Source organism: Pseudorca crassidens, chromosome 6 (assembly GCF_039906515.1).
Source record: "Pseudorca crassidens isolate mPseCra1 chromosome 6, mPseCra1.hap1, whole genome shotgun sequence".
In the NCBI taxonomy this organism is placed as follows: Eukaryota; Metazoa; Chordata; class Mammalia; order Artiodactyla; family Delphinidae; genus Pseudorca; species Pseudorca crassidens.
The window spans coordinates 38,062,709-38,083,894 of NC_090301.1; the positions used below are offsets into that span (position 1 = coordinate 38,062,709).

The window sequence follows — 21,186 nt, forward strand, 5'->3', positions numbered from 1 at the left end:
TGTCTGTTTGTCCCTTTACCAAAAGCACAAGCACTCCAAGGGAGGAAAAGGGTATGGTGTTTACTGTCCTTGAAATGGGACCAGCTTTGTAAACTATATACTGTAGAAACTGGTGACGTCTGCTTTGGCTCTCTGGCTGCAATTTAGTTAGTGACCACCAGGTTGGTGGTTACTCCTAGCCTTTAAGCTCTTTTCCAGGCATGGAAAAGTGCTTGGTTAAGTATTTATAAAGATATTATCTAAATGCTGAAATATTTACAGCTTTATATATATTTAACTAAATGCTAGTAAGTTATGTTTTCATCTTAAATTTAAGAGAAAATACTGGAGCAAAATTTAAAGAAATAGCACCATCTAGGGACAAATGAATGTCAGCTCTGCAATTTCTGTTTTCTCTCTCCTTAAGAGCCTTGGGCTGTCATCACATTTTTGTTGGAGGGAGTATGTCTTAACTCCTTATTCCTAAGTGGTTCCCAGACTTTTTAGTCTTTTGAATTGTCTGCATTTATCCCAGCTAAGACCCAGGCCCTGGAATCAGAAAGCTTTTAGGAGCTCTTCTCCATCATATCTTATGATTGCTGATGGCATCATATCCTCATTTTCTTGACTAATTCTCCTTTTCCCTAAAGACGTAATTTCAGTAAAGCTTCAAGCTTACTTCCATCTTCCTTTCCTTTCTCAATCTTTTCTAATTCAGGTTATAATCATACAAGATTAAGATGGAGAAAAAATCCTATTTTTTTCTCCATCAGCCTGAGAACCTTTCACTATAATGATTATTTACTTCACTCAACATGCAGTTACCACTCTGACTAACTCTTCCCTTGGCACAGATTGTGCATAGTTCCTTTCTTAAGTCTAAGGAATAGACTTATAGGATATAATAAATATTCTTCTGTTAAACCTTGCTGTTTCATAAGCCATTCCAGTGGCTCCTAAACTTTAATGTGCTGTGAAAGTTAGAAATGAAATCAATTCTGATTCAGTTTAGGTCTGGGTTAGGGCACAGAATTCACATCTCTAACAAGAATCCTGGGTGATTCAGATGCAGGAGTCTGTGGTTCACTCTGAGAAATATTTAAGTGATTATTTGTTTTCCATTGTAGAGTTTTTGAAAGAATCATTTTAAAGCACACGTATTTGAATTTCATCACAAAAATGAACTTGTGTTTTTGAAATCTCATATTTTAACCTCAGGCTTAGGGAAACGTTTCTTCTGAGACTTAGAAAAAGAATAGTTCCATAAATTTCTTTATTTTCTTTTCTTTTTTAAATAATATCTGAATGAAAGAATACATAATATAGTCTCTCAGTTGGGGATACTTTGGGTCTAAAATAACAGTAATATTTTTGTTTGGATATCACTATTTTTAGAAGAAATTCTGTAAATGATTATTTCTTAATCAAATGTGTAGGACTTTGGTGTAATGATGACTAATGTATGGATTCTGTACATTTTTCATCTTTGGCTTAATCTGTGAGAGAGAATGCCATCATTTATATCTTGAATAATAAAGAGATGTATAAATTCAGCACATATTTCCAGATAATCATTAACATGGCAATTTACATATCTTAATCCTATGATTTCTAATGAGTTAAGTGAAGCAAATGTTTCTCTTTTGGAATAATCGAAAGTGGTGTTGCTCTGTAGAATTAGAATGTAGAGAATGGTGGAGGATTTCAGGTCAATTTTGAGAGTTGCAGTGATTTATAGCAATTTAGTCATCTTCAGGTCAAACAGGGCCAAACAAGTTAATACATCATTTGTCTTTTTTTCATGTACTATAGACAAAAGGTGAAAAAAACACTGTAATAAACCATACATATACTATCCATTATACTGTATAATGGAAAAGAATATGAAAAATAGTATATACTATATATGTATAACTGAGTCACTTTGCTATACACTAGAAACTAACGCAACATTGTAAATTAACTATACTTCAATTTTTTTTAAAAGTTGAAAAAGAAAACTCCTTGAAGGAAACCTTCACCAGTAGATCACAGGAGATGAAAAAATGTTTTGGATGATTTCCTCAGTTTAAACCAGGGTAGTTTAAAAATTGTCCGTGTAACTAAAAATTTCCCATTTCTTCTCTGAATAATTTCCACGTCTCGAAGCTTCTTTAAAATGTGATGTTATAGATAAATAACAGGACCTACTGTATAGCACAGGGAACTATATTCAGTATTTTGCAATAACCTATAATGGAAATGAATCTGAAAAAGAATATATATATGTATAATTGAATCACTTTGCTGAATACCTGAAACTAACACAACATTGTAAATACTTCAATAAAAAAAATGTGAAGTTAGGCAATAACTTGCGATATCACATACACTTTATTGAGCATTGCTGGCAATGTCCATAGGAATGTTTCAGATTGATGTCACTGGCCCATTGTTTCTCTCTCTCTCATTTTTTAGAGTAAAGATGGTAAAAGTCCTCTGCACATGACAGCTGTCCATGGAAGGTTCACACGGTCACAAACCCTCATTCAGAATGGTATGTGAGATTCTTCTGCAGTGTCATTACTGGAACAGTTTCCTGATGTGACTGAGTTTGGTTGTCCGTCATTTGAATGTGAAATATGATGCTCCGTTTTAGAGTTTATTAAGCTTGGATTTATACTGTCCTTTGATGAACTTTGCTAAAAGCTCTTAGACACGTCATCACCAATTCACTTAAGAGTGAGCACATAAAAAAATAAATAAATAAATAAGAGTGAGGACGTAGAGCCACTAAGTTTCACAGTCAATTCCCAGTCAGTCAAAGAACATGTGAGTTTTGAAACTGGAAATGATCTACTTATATAGGCTCAAGATCCTGCATTTTTCACTCTGAAACTAATAAAAATAAGTATCAGACATTTTCTAGCAGCAAATCTGAATTATTTAAAAATTTTTGAATTCGCCATAGTTCCATAAGTTAAAACTCGTTAAGCTACTTGGGCAAAAGGTAAGAAAAATGAGTGACTCAGAGGAAAAATGGGTACGTACATGATATAAAGGATCATAAAATCACAGGCTTGATAGAGACCTTGGAAAATCACATAATCTAGTAATTTCCCAGGCTTACAATAAAGGTGTGTTTGAACCATTGGGTTGTCTCTGCAACCAAAGTACTAGGGAGTGTCACTTCACAGCATGGTTCACGTTACTATTAGAGGGTCATGGCCAGAATCTGTGAGTGGATTGACTCTGACAACGCAACTTCTCTTCTTTTAGCAAATGTTAAAGACAATTTTAAAGAAACAGGTTTAGTTCAGATTTTATGCTGACATTCCAGGTGAAGCCAGCAGTTCCTAAACTATCTTTAGTTGACCCACATTTCTAGTTCTCAAAATTCTGGCATTAGTCAGTTTTTTTAGACCTATCTTTTTCTCATCTGTAAGAATACTGGATGACATACACTTGAATTGTCAGTGGTACTAAGTTATGTCTTAGGCACTGAAGTCGTAAAACTAAAAAGTCATTTGACATTTGGATGGAAGACCAGCCAGGGAAATTATGCTGAGGAAGCAAAATACCTGCAGCAAAGCACAGGAAATTCATAAGCACTTCAGTGAAACTGTAGAAGAAAAGAAATCGCAACAAATTTCCAGTGAACAAATGCAGGTAAATGAAAATGAACTGCACAACACCCATTAATTCTAGTTTGAAATATATGATATGCCTTTGTCATTTACTTTATTGAAAGGCCACTTTAATTGTTTTGTTTTGCTTGAAGTAAAGGGGAGGTGGGGAGGGACCCTAGCATCTCTCCTCTGCACGCTTTCCTCATCCCACTGTATTTCTCAACTGTTTTTCAGAAACAGTGTCCACTGCCTTAAAACTAAACAAAACTAGGGAGTTATTTGGTATCCATTTTTAAAAATTTAATGTGAACATCATCACCAGGGCTTAGCTCTGTGGCATTAAAAAGCATTGTTCCCTGTTAGAATAGTTTCAAGCACTAGTGACCAGATCAGAGAAAGAGCAGTTTTTCACCTTGTAAGCACTGCCTTCCTACAGGTCCATCCCCGCGGGCCAGACCCGTGTCATGCTAGTGTGCTTACAACAGTCTTGGGGGTGCTGCTGGCTGCTTTGACCTCTCTAAAAACCATCCCTGTGGACTTGAAGACTTCCATGCCCTCTCTGGACATTCTTGCTAGACTTTTGAGTTGGGATGACCCCTGAAAGAGACCTGATGTCTTGTCCTCTGTGATCAAGGAGCTGGTCTCAGAGCCTATCTCATTCTTGGCTGGCCTGGCATCTTGCTTGTGGGTTGAGTGGGATCCTGGGTCCTATAATGCTGAGGATATACTGGCTATAATACATAACTTATGTATAACGATAAAGCTAACATTGGTTGAGTGTTCTTCACATTGTGCCAGGCACTTGGCTAAGCACGCCACATAAATCCTTCCAACCACCCCATGAGAAAGAGGTGCTATTATTATCTCCATTTCCAAGATAGGGAAACTGAGGCAGAGAGGTTGTCACTTCTGCTGGGATACATGGCATGTATGTTGAGGAACAGAGATTAGAACCCAGGAAGTCTAACGCTGGAGACTGAACTCTCAACCACTCTTCTCTGTATGAACAATGACAGGTTAAAATGGTTTTTAACTTGAATTCTATTTACCCTAAGAGTTGCTTGCATTTGGCAGAGTTATTTATCCCTGTAAAAGGATGATTTGGCATTCTCTTCTCTCAGCCGACAGTTCTTTGCATTCATTGCAGATGTGAGAACTGGGAGTTCTTCCATTTGACTTTTTTAAAAAAATGCCCTGGGGCTTCCCTGGTGGTGCAGTGGTTGAGAGTCCGCCTGCCGATGCGGGGGACACGGGTTCGTGCCCCGTTCCGGGAGGATCCCACATGCCGCGGAGCGGCTGGGCCCGTGAGCCATGGCCGCTGAGCCTGCGCATCCGGAGCCTGTGCTCCGCAACGGGAGAGGCCACAACAGTGAGAGGCCCACGTACCGAAAAAAAAAAAAAAAAAAAAAATGCCCTTAGGGACAAGAATAGGAAGCTCTTTTCTTTCCTCCTGTTTGTTGGTTTCTTTCTGGGAAAAGCCCAGAGGCTCACACCCCCCAGGGCCTGGTGTCTGTCCTCCAGAGTGGGTAACCACACGACAGGACCTGGAATGCCTGTCCCCCATGGGGACATCACTTGGCTCTTAAGACCTGCTTAGGAACATTCTTGATGTTTATTTATTTGTTTTGTTAAATGGCTCTGATGTTTGGACTTTGTGCAGTGTTTTTCTGCTTCTCTGACTGATCTCTAGTCAGGGTTATTAATTCTTCATAATAACTTTTTTTTTCAGAAGCATTCAGCTTTGGTAAGTTGATCGTTTAAGACAAAAACCCAAAAGACTCTTTTCTTTTTTAAGTTAATAAGCAAAGACTACCTCTGCGGTTCAATCACGTTGTTTGTTGTCTGAAGCTGTGTTGTAAGAGCCAGAGAGGGAAAGAAGTAAACGAAAACACAATCTGATATCAGAAGGCATTTGATCTGGCCTTTTGCACAGGCGGCTGCCTCAGATGCTGTCCAGCAGGTTACAGAAGTTCAAAATGATGTTTTTATTTTCACAGAAGCTTTAAAAATAAAAGTTTGAGAAGGAAGAGTGAAGTGATAGGATGATTCATTGTGAGGTTTTTGACCTCTGGGCTCACAGACTTGCTGAGGCAACTTAATAAGATAACTATTCTTGTTTGTGCAATGAAAAACGAATTTCAGATGAATGCCTAGATAATGCTACATAAATCATCCCTTCTGACGTGCTCTGCGTATGTCTAAACTCATGATATTTATTTTCCTCACTAATAATCAATGATCGATAACAACATTTAACTTGCAACCTTCAAATGAATAGTAAAGATATTTAATTTGCTAAAAAAAAAGATAACTAATAAGGACCTGCTGTATAGCACAGGTTGCTGTATTACATTACTCTGTAATGGCTTATATGAGAAAAGAATCTAAACTAAAGAGTAGGTATATGTGTATGTAGAACTGATTCATTTTGCTGTACACCTGAAACTAACACAATATAGTAAATCAACTATACTCCAATAAAATTTTTTAAAAAGATATGTAATTTGCATTCCAAGCAAATGAAAATGGAAAGGCTTCAGGAGTGACTATAAGATAGAAATTCATTCATCTAGAGGTCCTACTTTAATATAAAACATATTTCTAAATAACAAATATTCTCTTTTATTTTTCTACTAAGTTATGATGTTTTCTAGAAGTATATCTTAAATGACCAAGATAATTACCCATATTTTTACAGTTTTAAATTGACTTATGAAATGACAGTAACAACAGGAGACTTTATCAGCTCAGACCCTCTATTCCATCATTTCCAGTATTTTTCACTCTTCTCTTTTCCTATCCAATTTTTGGCATGTTTGAGGCTGGTAAACATGGAGCCCCTACTCTTGTCTGGGAAGGACATGAGCAATGTAGTGTTTGAAAGACTTCTTTGAAGTCTGGGGATCTGTCTCCCACAGTTCCCCGCATCAGCTCCGTGGGTGGACCTTTCAGGCTGACCACTGTGGGCAGCTCTCACACGGATACATGTACCCTGGATTGCTCTGAGGTATCCGTGGAGACCAGGTGGCTGCCTTTCCCCAAGGCATAAAAATGATCTAAATCGGATACTTCTAAATTTAGATTACTGTGAACTAGTTCTTGAGTCCCTAGAAGTTTTTAATAACTAATTTTATTTTAATTTTTCTTGATTATAAAATTAGTACATGCTCACTGTAGAATAAAATTATTAAAGAGATTCCCCCATGACCCCCATCAATGTGTCTCCGTAACCCCATCCCAAGAATTTCTATTGACAGTTTGGTGAAACTTCCAGATTTTCCTATGTACTGAAGAATGTATATATAAAGATACATAATTATTACTTTTACAGAAATGATTATAGTCCATTTATTTGAACAACTGATTTTAAAAATCACTACTGTGCCACAGACACAAAGATATGAGGAAAGATCAGCATTTGTATTCAAGTGGCCATTTATATTTCTCTGTCACAAAGTTAAAAAGGGATCACCTTTTTGTAAACAGCTATTAAGTTGCAAACTCCAAATGTGCAAATCTATTGGCAGCAGCTAAACTCTACCTGCCAGAGTCTTGGCTGCGGAGTGAAGCATCTTAAATCCTGTGTAAACATATGTACTAATTGGAGTTTGTTTTTTTTTCTTAACGTCTTCCCCTTCTACAAAGCTCACACATATTTGTAATTATTTCACTTTCTAGGAGAGATTCTCGTTCATTAACTCTGTTGTGCCAGTACACCTGGCTAGAAAATATATTGTTTGTTGGAAATAAATCTTAGGGAGTTGGTGGTCATAGTTAGGATTCATTAGAATGAAGGACCATACAGATATTATCGTGAAGATTTTATAATGGTCATATTATAAGAAATAGTGTCTTGGCCTGGAAGTTAATGCTTTTTCCTCAGATCTGAAAAGACTCTCAATGACTTCCTTTTGGTACTCAAGTATACCTCTGATGGGTGTGCAAATGGGCACAGCCTTTCTCAAAAGCAATTTGCCAGTGTCCATCAAGAGCCTTAAAAACATTCATACTTGTGATCTAGTAGTTCTACTTGTAAAAATATTGCTGAAGGAGATCGTCTGAAATGGTGGATAAAGATTATGTATAATTATGTTCGTTCCTGTGTTTTTCCTAATGGCAAAATTTGGGCATAGCCTAAATGCCTAGTAATTGGGGACTTGTTGAGTGAATTCTCTAAATACTGATATCATGTAGTCATTTACAGTTGTGTTAATGAAACTAATTAATGACGTGGGAAGTGTTTGTGATATAATATTAAGGGGGAGATGGGGATACAAAACTCTTTCTACCCTATGATCTCAACCATGGGAAATGTCTTCACACACAAGTGCACACACACATACAAACAACTGGAAGAATATATCCAGAGTATTAATACTGATTATCTCGGATAATCAGTGAATTTATAGATGACTTCTGTTTTCTTCTTTGTATTTTACTGCATCTTCTAAATTTTCTACAGTGAGAAAATTACTTTCTCAGTAATAAATATTATTTAAAGTAAATGCTTAATATCTTTTTAGATTGATCTAAGCCATTTATATAATATTTGCATTTCTCAGGATTTTGTATTTCTTATTCTGGAATATATAAATGTTATGTGTAGTTTAGATATATAAACTAAACATTATAGTATTAGTATCTTAAAATTATGTATTTTAGTTTTAAAATATCAGCTTACTCTAGTCCAATATAATTGATGATGGGAGTAAAGCTTAAGATTTGACCTATTCTAAAGTACCTGATATCTAAGAGCATGAGCTGACAATTCAATAACTTAACTGCTTTCCATAATGATGCAGAGATTTGTTTATGAACAGGATAGTCAGGAAATAAAACCTTAGAATAATTTATATTCAGTGCCCCAATATCCTAGGTGCTTTCTTTTATTAAAAGCATAAGTGTGTGTGGGCTTACATAAGCAAGAGTACACACTATGTGATTTTTCTCCTTGGTGTACTTCCCTGTCCTTTACTCCCTCCCCTTTTCCTACTTTCTTCAGGCCCTTCCTTTTTGACTGGGATGTAATTCATATACTATAAAAGTCACCATTTTAAAGTGTACAGTTCAGTGGATTTCAGTATTTTCACAAGGCTTTACAACCATCACCATTATGTAATTCCAGAACATTTTCATCACACCCCTTCAAAATCTTTATCCCAGTTAGCAGTCACTCCCCATTTCTCCCTCTCCTTGATTTCTCCTTATTTCATGATTTTCAAGGACTCTTAAACTACTTGGAAGCTTACCCAATTATCACTTAATGCATGTAGCAAATATTTTCACATATGTCAGTTTCCTTATTGCTAGGATGTGGGGAAAGCCTTTTTAACTACAATGCAAAATCTAAATACAATAAAAGACATAAATTACGAAAAAGAATTTTTTTCAGGGTAGAACACCAAAGACAAATGAAAATCTAGGCCAAAAATATCTGCAACATGTATTACTGATAAATGGGCAATCTCCCAAATATTTTAAGAACCTTTAAAAATTAAGGAATAAAAGATCTCTCTCTCTCTCTCTCTCTCTCTCTCACACACACACACACACACACATACACACACACACACACACACTCTTAGAAAAATGGGCAGAAGTCATGAAAAAATGGTTCATAGGAAAAGGTAAACAAATGGCCCTTTAATATATTAAAAGATTCTCAACTTCCTTAACAAGAGAAATGAAAAGACTACAGTGAGATACCAGTTCTCACTCATTACGTGGTATATATTCAAAAGCTTGACAAGGCTGGGGAGGAGAAAAGGCACTCTCATACATTGCTTGTGTGAGTGCAAAATTGCACAGCGCCTAAAGAGGGAAACGTGGCAAAATCTAACAAAACCACATACTCATTTCTGTAACCTAGAAATCCCCTTTCTAGGAATTTATTCTGAAGATAGACCCAACAAATACAAAACACTTGCAGAATGAGGTTATTCACTACAACATTCCTGATATTAGCGAAATGATTTTTACCACCTAAATGCTCAACCATACCCAACTGGTGTACTTAACTAATACATCCATGCAATGAAAAATAATTAAGCTGTACTAAAATGAGGAAGAGTTCCAAGAAGGGATCTCTAGGAGTGAATTCGAGGGTATGTTGTTAAGTGAAAAACAACGAAAAAAGCATGGTATAAAAGATTCTATTGTGCTTGTTTTTGCAAAGAGAAACACAGAAAGCATAAACCAAAACTAAAGAAAGTGATTAATTACTATAGGAAGTGGTTGAGAGTGAAGTGAATGGGATAGAAATGAGAGTGGGACTTTTTAAAAGTGTAGAATTTTTGACTTTTGACACGTGTGTTACATATTAATAAAATTAAAGCAAAGCTGGTAAACATTTTGAAAACAAAATCCAATGAACCTGTGTATCAAATTGATAATATAAGCACACAGAATAAAGAATTCAGATAACTTTTGAACGAAGTACTCGCTGTATATGCTAAAATCATTATAGGAAACTTTGTTGGGAAATAGAGTATTTGCACAGTCTGGAAGTATCACCCACAAATTCCTTGTTAATTACAAAAGGGGAAAAGACATTTGTACAGTGGAGAGTGCTGGCCGGCATCTCTTGTATTTCTTATTCTGGAAGACATAAATGTGTATGTATAGTTCAGATATACAAACTAAACATTATAGTATTAGTAGCTTAAAATTATGTATTTTAGTTTTGAAATATCAGCTTACTGATATTTTCTTACTGATAATCAAGCCTTTTTTTTTTTTATTGTGGTACAAAAAATTTACCATTTAAACTATGTTTAAGTGGCGCTAGTAAGTACGTTCACGTTGTTGTGCAGCCATCACCACTACCCATCTCCAGAACTTACTTTTTTTCATGTTCCCAAACTGACACTCTGTACCTATTGCAAGTAATCAAAAGTTGCATCACCCAGTAATGGAAAAACTTGACCTTATGTGTGTGCTGTGGAGATGTGATGGGAAGTGCAATTCAACTCTGGGGTATTCTTGCCAAAATGTTTAGCCTGAATCTAGTAATGAGGAAATAATCAGACAATTCCAGAATGCAGTATATCCTACATGACTCCTGGCATGGTCTCCAAAAGTATCAATGACATGGGAGATAAATATATAAATACATAAAAGGCAGGAGGATTGTTTTAGATGAAAGGAAACTAAAGAGACATGACAACCAAATGCTATCAGAATCTTTGATTGGATCCTGGATTTAAAAAAAAACAGTTATAAAGCACATTTGGGGGAATAATCGGAGAAATTGGAATATGCACTTATATTATGTAAAATTATGGTATCAGTGTTATATTTCTTGGATATGATGATGAAATTATGGTTATGCGGGAGACTGTCTTTGTTCTTAGGGGTGAAATGTCATGATGTCTGACTTATTTCTAAATGGTTCTTCAAATGAATGAATAGACTACTTATCTTTCCTATTATATATTATATATAACTTTTCATATATATATGAAAAGTTGAGGGAAAGAAAGAAATGTAGTAAAATAAAAATTAGGGGAAAAAGAAGGCAAAATAAAATAAGATGTTTACTGTGTTACTAAAGTGATGGTTAATGTTATAGTTTTAATAAATACAGATTTTTCAGTTTATGGTTGATGCTTTTACTCATCAGCATTTAGATAATCAAACTACATAAAATCTTTTCCTGAACACTCTATTCCTTCTGGTTCTTATGTTTTAGCATAAGGTTTATTTACATAGGTCTTTAATTAAGCAAGTAAAACTAAAATTGAATGTGTCTTCAGAGTTACATTTTGTGGCATTTGATTACATTATTTATTCAGAGGGAATCTAGTTGTAAGATTTTAGAACCTTAAATAAGACAATGTGAAAAGGTTTTTTTGTTGTTTTGTTTTTTAATTTTTTTTTTGTGGAAAGCTCTTTTAAAAGCATTTCTTTTTGTTGTTGTTGTTGCATGCATCTTTTTTTTTAATAGATCTTTATTGGAGTATAATAGCTTCACAATACCGTGTTAGTTTCTGTTGCACAGCAAAGCAAATCAGCCATATGCATACACATGTCCCCATATCTCCTCCCTCTTGAGCCTCCCTCCCACGCTCCCTATCCCACTCCTCTAGGTGGTCACAAAGCACGAAGCTGATCTCCCTGTGCTATGCAGCTGCTTCCCACCAGCCAACTATTTTACATTCGGTAGTGTATATATGTCGATGCTACTCTCACTTAGCCCTCCCACCCCATGTCATCAAGTCCATTCTCTATGTCTACCTCTTTATTCCTGCCCTGCAACTAGGTTCATCAGTACCATTTTTTTTTTTTAGATTCCATGTATATGTGTTAGCATACGGTATTTGTTTTTCTCTTTCTGACTTACTTCATTCTGTATGACAGACTCTAGGTCCATCCACCTCACTACAAATAATTCAATTCGTTTCTTTTTATGGCTGAGTAATATTCCATTGTCTATACGTGCCACATCTTCTTTATCCATTCATCTGTCGATGGACATTTAGGTTAGTTCCATGTCCTGGCTATTGTAAATAGTGCTGCAATGAACATTGTGGTGCATGTCTCTTTTTGAATTATGATTTTCTCAGGGTATATTCCCAGTAGTGGGATCGCTGGGTCATATGGTAGTTCTATTTTTAGTTTTTTAAGGAACCTCCGTACTATTTTCCAGAGTGGTTGTATCAATTTACATTCCCACCAACAGTGTAGGAGAGGGTTCCCTTTTCACCACACCCTTTCTAGCGTTTATTGTTTCTAGCTAAAAGCATTTCTAATAGACTTCCCTCCATGCAGATTTAATAATACTACTACCTCAGATGGTAACTTGTCCCCTTAAAAAGCATTCTTGTCCTTGAGAGCAGAGACGCACAGAGTAGAAACGAAACCAACACTTGGTAACGTGAGCGACTAGCATAAAATGTAGTATCTGCGTCAACCTGAATCCTTATGTAATTCTGTATTAAAACGTCTTTTTCAGGAGGTGAAATTGACTGTGTGGATAAGGATGGCAACACTCCTCTCCATGTGGCTGCAAGATACGGTCATGAACTTTTGATTAACACCTTAATAACCAGTGGAGCTGACACAGCCAAGTAGGTTACTGCAAAAATATGGTGGAATAATTTCCACCTGTGGGAATACTGCCAAAGGGATTCTGCCATGCCGTAGATAGTTCCCATTTATCCAGGTTAAGTAGATCTTCACCATTGTGCTAAACACAGATTAAATTTGAACTAAATTAAGTGACTTTTAATGACAGTTGCCAGGAAGAACCAGTTTTATTTTTCAGCTGTGTCAGAAAGAGGCCTATTTCAGTGGTTTTAATTAAGGAAACTTGGACTTTGTTCCTAACTCTGCTTTCTAATATTCTTCTGTTTTTTCCAATGTGCAGTGTTAGTTAAGCAGGAGAAATAAAGCATAATTGGGCAAACTCAGAATTTATTCAGGGTGCTGTTTTGCATGTATTAATGACCCATATTAATGATACGTTTATACGGTGCAACTGAGTAAATCTGCCACACCGGGAAGGGGGGACCTGGCTTCATTTTGTACTTTAATTCAACAAGAATATATAACGCATCTATATGAGTCTGTTGCAATGTTAGGTGCTGTGGGAAATTTCAGAAGTAAGTTAACTGGTTGGTACCTTCCAGGAGCTCATAATTTTGTTGGAGGCCCAAGGCCCACTTAAGACAAAGAACCATGCAAGATAGTATTTAATAAAGTTCAAAATGAAACAGGATTTTAATGGCAAAATGTTTGATGTAGACAGGAAGGATAGAGCTCAAAGGTGGCCACAGTTTTCAAGGAAAAGGTGAATTTTAGGTAGGCTTTGAAGGATAAGAATTATGTGAGTAGAGCAGAGAGTGGCAGACATCCCAAGCAGGGAGGCAAGCAGGAACAGACCCAGCTCCGGGAGGAGCTCGGCCTGGCAGGCCTGTTATATCAGTGCCGGGGACCCAGGCTTTCTTGGGCACTAGCTGGGCTCCAGTCCAAGCTGCCTCACTTGTGAGCTGTGTGACCTTGAGCCTGTTGCTCAATCTGTCTGTGCTTTGGTTTCCTCTTTTGAAAAATGGGAGTAATAATAGTACCTACCATAGGTTTGTTATTGAAGATTAAAGGACTTAATCACCATTAAAACTCTCTGGTATATGTTAAGATCCGTGTGAGTATGAGTTATGTAAATACATCTGCTAAGGTTATTCAATAAGATAATCCACGTTGAAGGCTCTTTGAACAGTGCCTGGCACATAGTAAGCGATCAATAAATGCTAACTATGGTTTTATTACTTCATAATAGGCAGGAGAACCAAATTAAAGAGGGCCTTAAATGCTTAAATAGTTTGGCCTTATTATAGAGACTGGGGGTAGCAATAACTGAATCTTTAGGAAAGGCAAAATATGAGGGCAGTATTACATTAGGAATTCTAATTTATTTTGTCAAGGGTTGTGCAACAGGATTGAAAATCTTGGTGGAGAATGAGCCAAAGTTTAAATGGTCCAGGGAGAGCATGGTGGGTTCCACTGGCCCTCGGGGCTCCCAGTCCAGTGGTGGAGATACGATCAAGGGCAAATGTGACTGCAGCATCATGAGATGTGTCATGATGGAGGTTTGGATAGGGCAACACTGACTATCTCTAGGTTCTGCAGAAGAGGTGACATTTCATCAAGAAGAAGGATGGATAGGAGTTTGCCAGGTGGACAGAATTGTGTGAGATAAAAAAGATAGAAGGGGAAGCAAAGAAGGACATTCCAGGAAGAGGGAACAGTATTTACAAAGGCACAAACATGTGAATATGTTGAAAGCAGATTCCCAAGGCCAGGTTATCTAACATGTTAGGGGGAGTGGAAAGAAATGAGGTGGAAAGGTAGGAAGAACCACATTTCAGAGGACCTCGAATGTCTTGCTAAGGAGTTAGATTGCATTCTGAGGCATTCGGAAGCTGTTAAAGAATTATAAGTGGGTGTAGGGTAGGTTGTGTCTAATGCTCCCATTTGTGTGTAAGAAAGATCGCTCTCATAGCAGTCCAGACAGATTGGAGGTGGTCCAGGCTAGAAACACTTTGCAGCCTCTTGCAAATGTCCAGAGAAGAAAAGATGAGGGCTCGGACTAAGGACAAGACTGAGGGTGGACAGAGAGGAGGGGGCATACTGACAAATAGCAAGAACAGTGGGTTGTCTCAGAAGAGAAAGGAATCTGCTTCAAGCCAATGGACCTTTTTGACTGGGAGGTTGCAAATCCAAAGAAGCAGTTCGGGACCTCCCTGGTGGTCCAGTGGTTAAGACTTTGCCTTCCACTGCGGGGGGCGCGGGTTCGATCCCTGGTCGGGGAGCTAAGATCCCACATGGCTCGTGGCCACAAACCCAAAACATAAAACAGAAGCAGTATTGTAACAAATCCAGTAAAGACTTTAAAAATGGTCCACATTTAAAAAGAAAAAAAAAAAACCTTGGAAAAAAGAGAAGCAGCTCAGTTTCCTGGAAAGAGCCATGTACTAGGATTCAGGAGGCTTTCACCAGATTCTGGAGTTCCCAAGCAGGCCATGGCTACCCAAAGCCAGAGATTTTAAACGCTCAGTGTCAGTTAAGCAGAAATAAAATATTAGGCACAAACCAGCTTCACCTATGGTATGTTAATATTTTCAGTGATGTTTTTCTTTCAACTCTGGGTTATTTGGGGAGTTTTAGCCAAAGAACCACGAATTTCTGATTTTCTTTCAGATTTGAACTCGTTTGAGGGATAGAGATCAACTGGGCCCAATACTTACATAAAATGTCTGAAAAAACACATTTAACTCAATAAACACAAAGTCTGTTTCCTCGTAATTATTTTCCCTTCAATTTATGTGAATACAAACTTTGTGGCAAAAATGCCTTAGGGATGACATTGTTGTTCAAGTAGCCTTTCCTTCCATTGATGATGCTGTGTCCTGGGGACAATGACAAGGGAAACATTGTCCCAGACTCAAAGAGCCACATACACATGCTTTCTTCTGTCACAGCGTTATCTGGGGTTAAGGCATGCTCCCTTCAGTAACAGTGGTTCATTAAAGCGGCAATTGTGTGTGTGTGTGTGTGTGTGTGTGTCTGAGTGTGTATAGTGTGTGGAAAGGGAAGTCATCTAAGGAAAAATATCCAAGTGAGGGGGAGGAGAGTTGGAGAAGATTAAATTTGCTAGACTCCCCAGAAAGTCACTGTTTTCTGGGTTCCTTGTAGATTTATGTAGGGGAGCTCCTTAAAGAGGAGAAAAGCAGGCCTTTCCTTCTGTAAATAAGTGAACAAAGAGCATTTATGAAAATAACCCATTTTCATTCATAAACAATATGGCCAATGTATTTTTAAAGATCTCTTTATGACAAGTTTTATGGTCATTACTTTCTGATGAACTTATTTGCATCTTATTCTCAGGCCTTGATTGAATGTTCTTTGTTATTCTTTTTGCTTCTCTGAACTTTAAGTCAGAGAAGTTTCTGCAGCATGACTCAGTGCTTACGCAACTTCACGTGGTATCGGAGCCATTGGGTTTTTTCTTCTTTAACTTTGTTAGGTTTGGGGTGCTTGTCTCTATGATTTTAATTTGTCTTCCATCTTACCAATTATGCTCTCACTGCTTTTTCTGCCTCAATTGCGGCAGAATTAGCAGTATTGTAGTTTTACAGGTAACTGGTTCTGACATTCTTATATTCGCTAGATATCTGTTGATAGCTTGTTAAGTGTCACCCACTGTGTCAGGTTCTGGGGTCACAGAGCTCCCTGCCAAGGAATTGATAGCCTACGGAGGTGGGGGAAAGAAGTAAACAGGCAATGACAATCACACATGCTAAGTGTGATGCCAGAACAGTCGCCAGGTGCCCCTGGGATCCAGGAAAACATATCTGGGAGATAGCAGGGCCAGCAAAGCTTCCAGGAAGAGGGATGTTAACTTGTAGGACAAGGAGTGATTAGTTATGTCATTGAAAGTCTTTCAGATCCCAAGTATCAACTTAGATTATTTTTATTATAATGTTTGAATATGTACAAATATAAGACTAGATAGAAACTCCTTAGGCTTTTGACTCTAATATAGCAATAAATCCAAAAAAATTACAAAATACATGCAAACAGAAACCACCAATGTTCACATTAACTGCACGGGACAACAATAGTAACAAACACTCATGAGTGCTTACCTATGCTACGCCCCACTCTGAGAGGTTACATTTAACTGTCACAACAACCCCATGGGGTAAGGGCTATGATTATGCCCATCTTACAGGTGAAGCAAAGGAGGCACAGAGAGGTTCAGTTACCTACCTGAGGTCATAGAACTAGTGGGCGGAAATGGGGCTCCATCCTCGGCTGTCTGGATCCTGGGCAGGAGGCTTGCTGCCCTTCTTTGTAGTGGATGATGTGATATTTCACATTTTGCATGGGATTATGGTCCTGGTGGCTAAGGTGCTGAGTCTTTAGGATCCAGTACACACCATGGGAGTGGAGGTTTTGCAGTGACTTAAAGTGGTGGGCAGTGGACCCGTCACATGGCGCAGAGATCTTTACTCAGACTACTGCCAAATTCCGCGCATCCAGGAGGCTCAGTGTGCTACATTATCATTGGCCCTCCCTAGACTCAGACATTTCATTTTCTATTAAGTCCACCTTCTTTTCTCATTAGCCCCTGGCAATTAAAGTCGGACTACCAGCACAGCTGTGATCCTAAGTACAAATGTGGGCGCTGAAATTTGACAGAGGTGTGTGATGATATGGTGGTCCTTCAGATGAGCTGAAATATGCTTTGATGCCAGCTGTTTTAGATTACCATCAAAAGGAAAAGACAATTTAAAAATTGCCACAGAAGGCTTCCCTGGTGGCGCAGTGGTTGAGAGTCCGCCTGCCGATGCAGGGGACACGGGTTCGTGCCCCAGTCCGGGAAGATCCCACATGCCGCGGAGCGGCTGGGCCCGTGAGCCATGGCCGCTGAGCCTGCGCATCCGGAGCCTGTGCTCTGCAACGGGAGAGGCCACAACAGTGAGAGGCCTGCATACCGCAAAAAAAAAAAAAAAAAAAAAATTGCCACAGAGACCTCATAAAAGCCCTAAGATATTTCCAGCAACCCTCAGAGATGCACTGACTAGTTTGAGAAACACTGGGAGAAGCAGGAGAGAATGGGAAGAGTTTCAGGGGGGCCCTGCATGTGAAAACCTAGGGCTGGGCAGAGCCTGGCTCTTCCAGGAGGAATGGACAGAAGGTCACAGAGATTAAGCAACAGTCAGATCCAGAAAGGGCCTTGTAAGCCACGTTAGAGTGTTTGGACTTGATACAGAAGGAACCACTGAAAATGTCTGTAGGTCGTAAACAGCAAGGACCAGGCCTCATTGTTGTCAGTTATCCCAAGTGCCTGTAACTTAAGGGTGTGTGATAAATGCTTGGAATGGCATAGATAAAATTAATAAGAAGTTTGTTTTAGGGTTTGGTGTGATCAGTTGAGTAAGAATCATAAAATCATCTGATGATCGAAAATCATCAAATTTTTTGTCTCGCCCACTTGGTGGGCAAAACTAAACCAATCCCACCTTCCCTGGGAGAGTTGAGAGATAAGTATTGTAAAGCATTTTGAAATATAGAGAGAGAACAGAAATGCTAGTTGATCACAGTTCATTCTTGGGTTTTAAGGAGTCACACACCTGATTTTAAGGAAGTACAACCTGATTACCACTTCAAAACTCACAGACTGCTGGTTATCCAACTAAGCTAATAATAATTGCAAGGGCAAAAATACCACTAACATGAATGGTGAAGGCTTAACCGTGGGTCACATGTTCTATTTAGCACTTTATGCACATTATCTCAATTAGTCCTTACAATTGTTCTATAAGATTGACACTGTTATTATCTTTAGTTTCCAGGTGAGGGAACCATTATGTATTTGCCAAAGATCAAATAGCTAGCACATGGCAAAGCTAGAACTGAAACCCAAAGGTTCTGACCCCATCACCTTAACCACAGTGTTTTTTACCATATGGCCTAAGGGAAGGCTCTAGAAAAGCCTGGATATGGAAAGGGACAGCCATGTCCCCCGATGCCAAGGGGAAAACTTAAAAAAACTGATATTCTAATGGTGCAAAAACCCGTTCCTCACCTCTGATGGCTCTCTACAATTTATTCTGACCTCATTTATTCTGAGATAACTGGGTAGGAGATGCCAGCTAACAGCTAAATTAGAAATAGCTAATACAAACACGTTCCATTAATTTTATGACTGCTCAAATAAATGTAGCAAATTAACTGGAATTGGTCTTCCCTTTCCTGTAATTTATGCATTGTTAAGTTTAGTGTTATCTGACATCTTTATTTCTTGATCTTCCTTGATGTAGACCTGATGAAATCAGAGCGATGCTTCTTATTTGACTGAGACAGCCAAATCCTAAGTTTCCTGCTAAAGGTTTTAAGATCCTTTCTTCATAAGCAGTCTTATTTTATAACAACAAAGGAGAAATTTTATTTTGAAACGCATGAATCATTTCTGAAGTGATTCAGAGATTCTGAATTCTACTTTTACTTTCTTTCCCATCTCGGCCTGATACTTAGTTTTTCTCTTTGAACCAGAGCATCATATTCAAGTTCAAATGCCAATAGTACTTGAGTCTCAATTAATATGTTTCAAAACCTGCATTGAGGTAGTGACTTTTTATTAACTATGGAATAAAAAATATATATCAAAGAGAATTTTTGTTAGGCCTTTTAGAGTTCTGCCTCCCTTACCTTCTCAGGTTTATAAGTAGCAGCAGAAAAAAATGAAATTATTAGCTAACGTAGAGTGTGACAAATTACCTAAAGACAATGGTGTTAAATGGTAAGGTTGGTTAGAAGTGTTAATATGAATTTTATGAAATATGTTATACTGAGGCTGTTAAAATATCTCATACTTTATGTTTTTCTTGATTGTTTTATTAGTTTGATACTCTTTTCTCTAATTCATTTGCTTGTATTATTTAATATAAAGTTGTATATTTTATGTACCTATATAAACTATATCATAAATGTTGTGTCTATATATGTGTGTGAATATGTGTATGTATATAGAAAATATTAAAATATTTAAAATACTAGAAGTATTTATATTTTTATACATATTAAATATTTGTGTATACATGTATATAAAGAATGAGGAAGACTCAAAGAAATCTTGACAAATCCACTCCTTGTTTTAGGCATGTTCTTACAGGAACTCACAACCATCCTAGAAAATAGTCTATCCATTTTCTTCTTGCAAATGTCCAGAAATATTTAATCAAAGATTTTTGCCTTAACTCCCCCAAACAAATAAAATGGTTAGGTAAAATCCCATTAGCTTAAAGTTCCATTTAGTAAAGAGCTTTTAAAACATGTTATACATCAAAAAAAATTAGTGTGTGTTTCATTGGCATAGGGAGGGAACAGTATAAATAGCACGAATAAAAAGCTTCTCTCCCATCCCCCAATTCTCTCTTCCTTTTCACGAGCATCAAGGTTGTCACTGATGCGATTGCTTTTCAGAATTTTTTTTTTTTTTTGTAAATGACAAGAGAGGCAATTACAAGCAGTTCTCCTCCCCGTGACACTACCCGGAAGACGGGCAAATTGCATCTCTTGATGGATGCCAGCTATTATATACACTGGGTTGGAAATCTCCATATAGGGAAAGGAAAACGAACAGAGGGAAGACTGAACAAAAACACCAACAAATTAAAAGAAGTTTTCATGCAAAGAGAGAGGCGGTTAATTGCTAGCAGACTCGAATTTTGCAGAACACTGAATACCATGAACTATCTGTGAACATGTATATACTTTCACATACTCACGCACATCGTAATAACTTTTGAGATAGCAAATAAAATTCTTGTGTCTCAAGCTTAACAAATTAAATCACATGTAGTTTTTCATTCAGGATAGAATCTGGAAACGGGCCACTTTCTGCTAGGGAAGAAACTTAGATGATTCACGCTGCAGGTGTAAATATAAATAGTCTCATACTCCTTGTGTTATGTGGAGGATTTACAAAATCTGAAATATATTATTTGAATAAAATGAGATGTTATGAGAAGGGATCACTAACACGCTTCTAAGTACACAGGAACCTCCTGATGGTGCTGTTTGATTTGAACTACAATTCAGCTCACGACTTTGACTTTGGGTCCTTGTTTGGGGAGAGGGGATGGGCAGGAGGAGGAAGATTTAATTCTAAGGGAAGATTTAATTCTAAGGCCCAAAGCACTGCCATCAGAAAGCTGCCTGTCTCTCAGGACGTTGTTCCAGGGACTGTGTTATTGCAGGGGTCAGTCTAAGAAGTGGATTCTTTCTGTAATGCTGTTAGGGAAAATATGCTAGATTTATGAAATATATGCAAGATAGCTATTAACTATTTTGTGACTGTTATTCTTGTGTGGGTTAACGTGCAAAATAAAAGGCTATTAGGAAGATGAAGTTTCACTTGCCGAAGGTGAATATTTATACATATTAAATATTTGTGTATACATGTATATAAAGAATGAGGAAGAATATGAAGAATGAGTTTTAATTCTCATCCCAAATTTTATTTCCAGTAATACAGCCATTATTAACTCTTAGCAAAGTGCTTGGTACATAATAGGTCAATAATAAATATTTG

The 21,186-nt window shown here is 37.5% G+C and overlaps 1 protein-coding gene across 8 annotated transcripts in view; it reads left to right on the forward strand.

The window, feature by feature from the left end:
* Positions 1 to 21,186, forward strand: part of ANKRD44 (ankyrin repeat domain 44) — a 320,050-nt gene that overhangs the window by 203,458 nt on the left and 95,406 nt on the right. For all 8 annotated transcript variants that reach the window (XM_067741110.1, XM_067741112.1, XM_067741115.1 and 5 more), the window contains exons 9-10: positions 2,437 to 2,515; positions 12,541 to 12,655. In XM_067741110.1, coding sequence (XP_067597211.1) covers positions 2,437 to 2,515; positions 12,541 to 12,655 — 194 coding nt within the window. The remainder of the gene's footprint in view (positions 1 to 2,436; positions 2,516 to 12,540; positions 12,656 to 21,186) is intronic.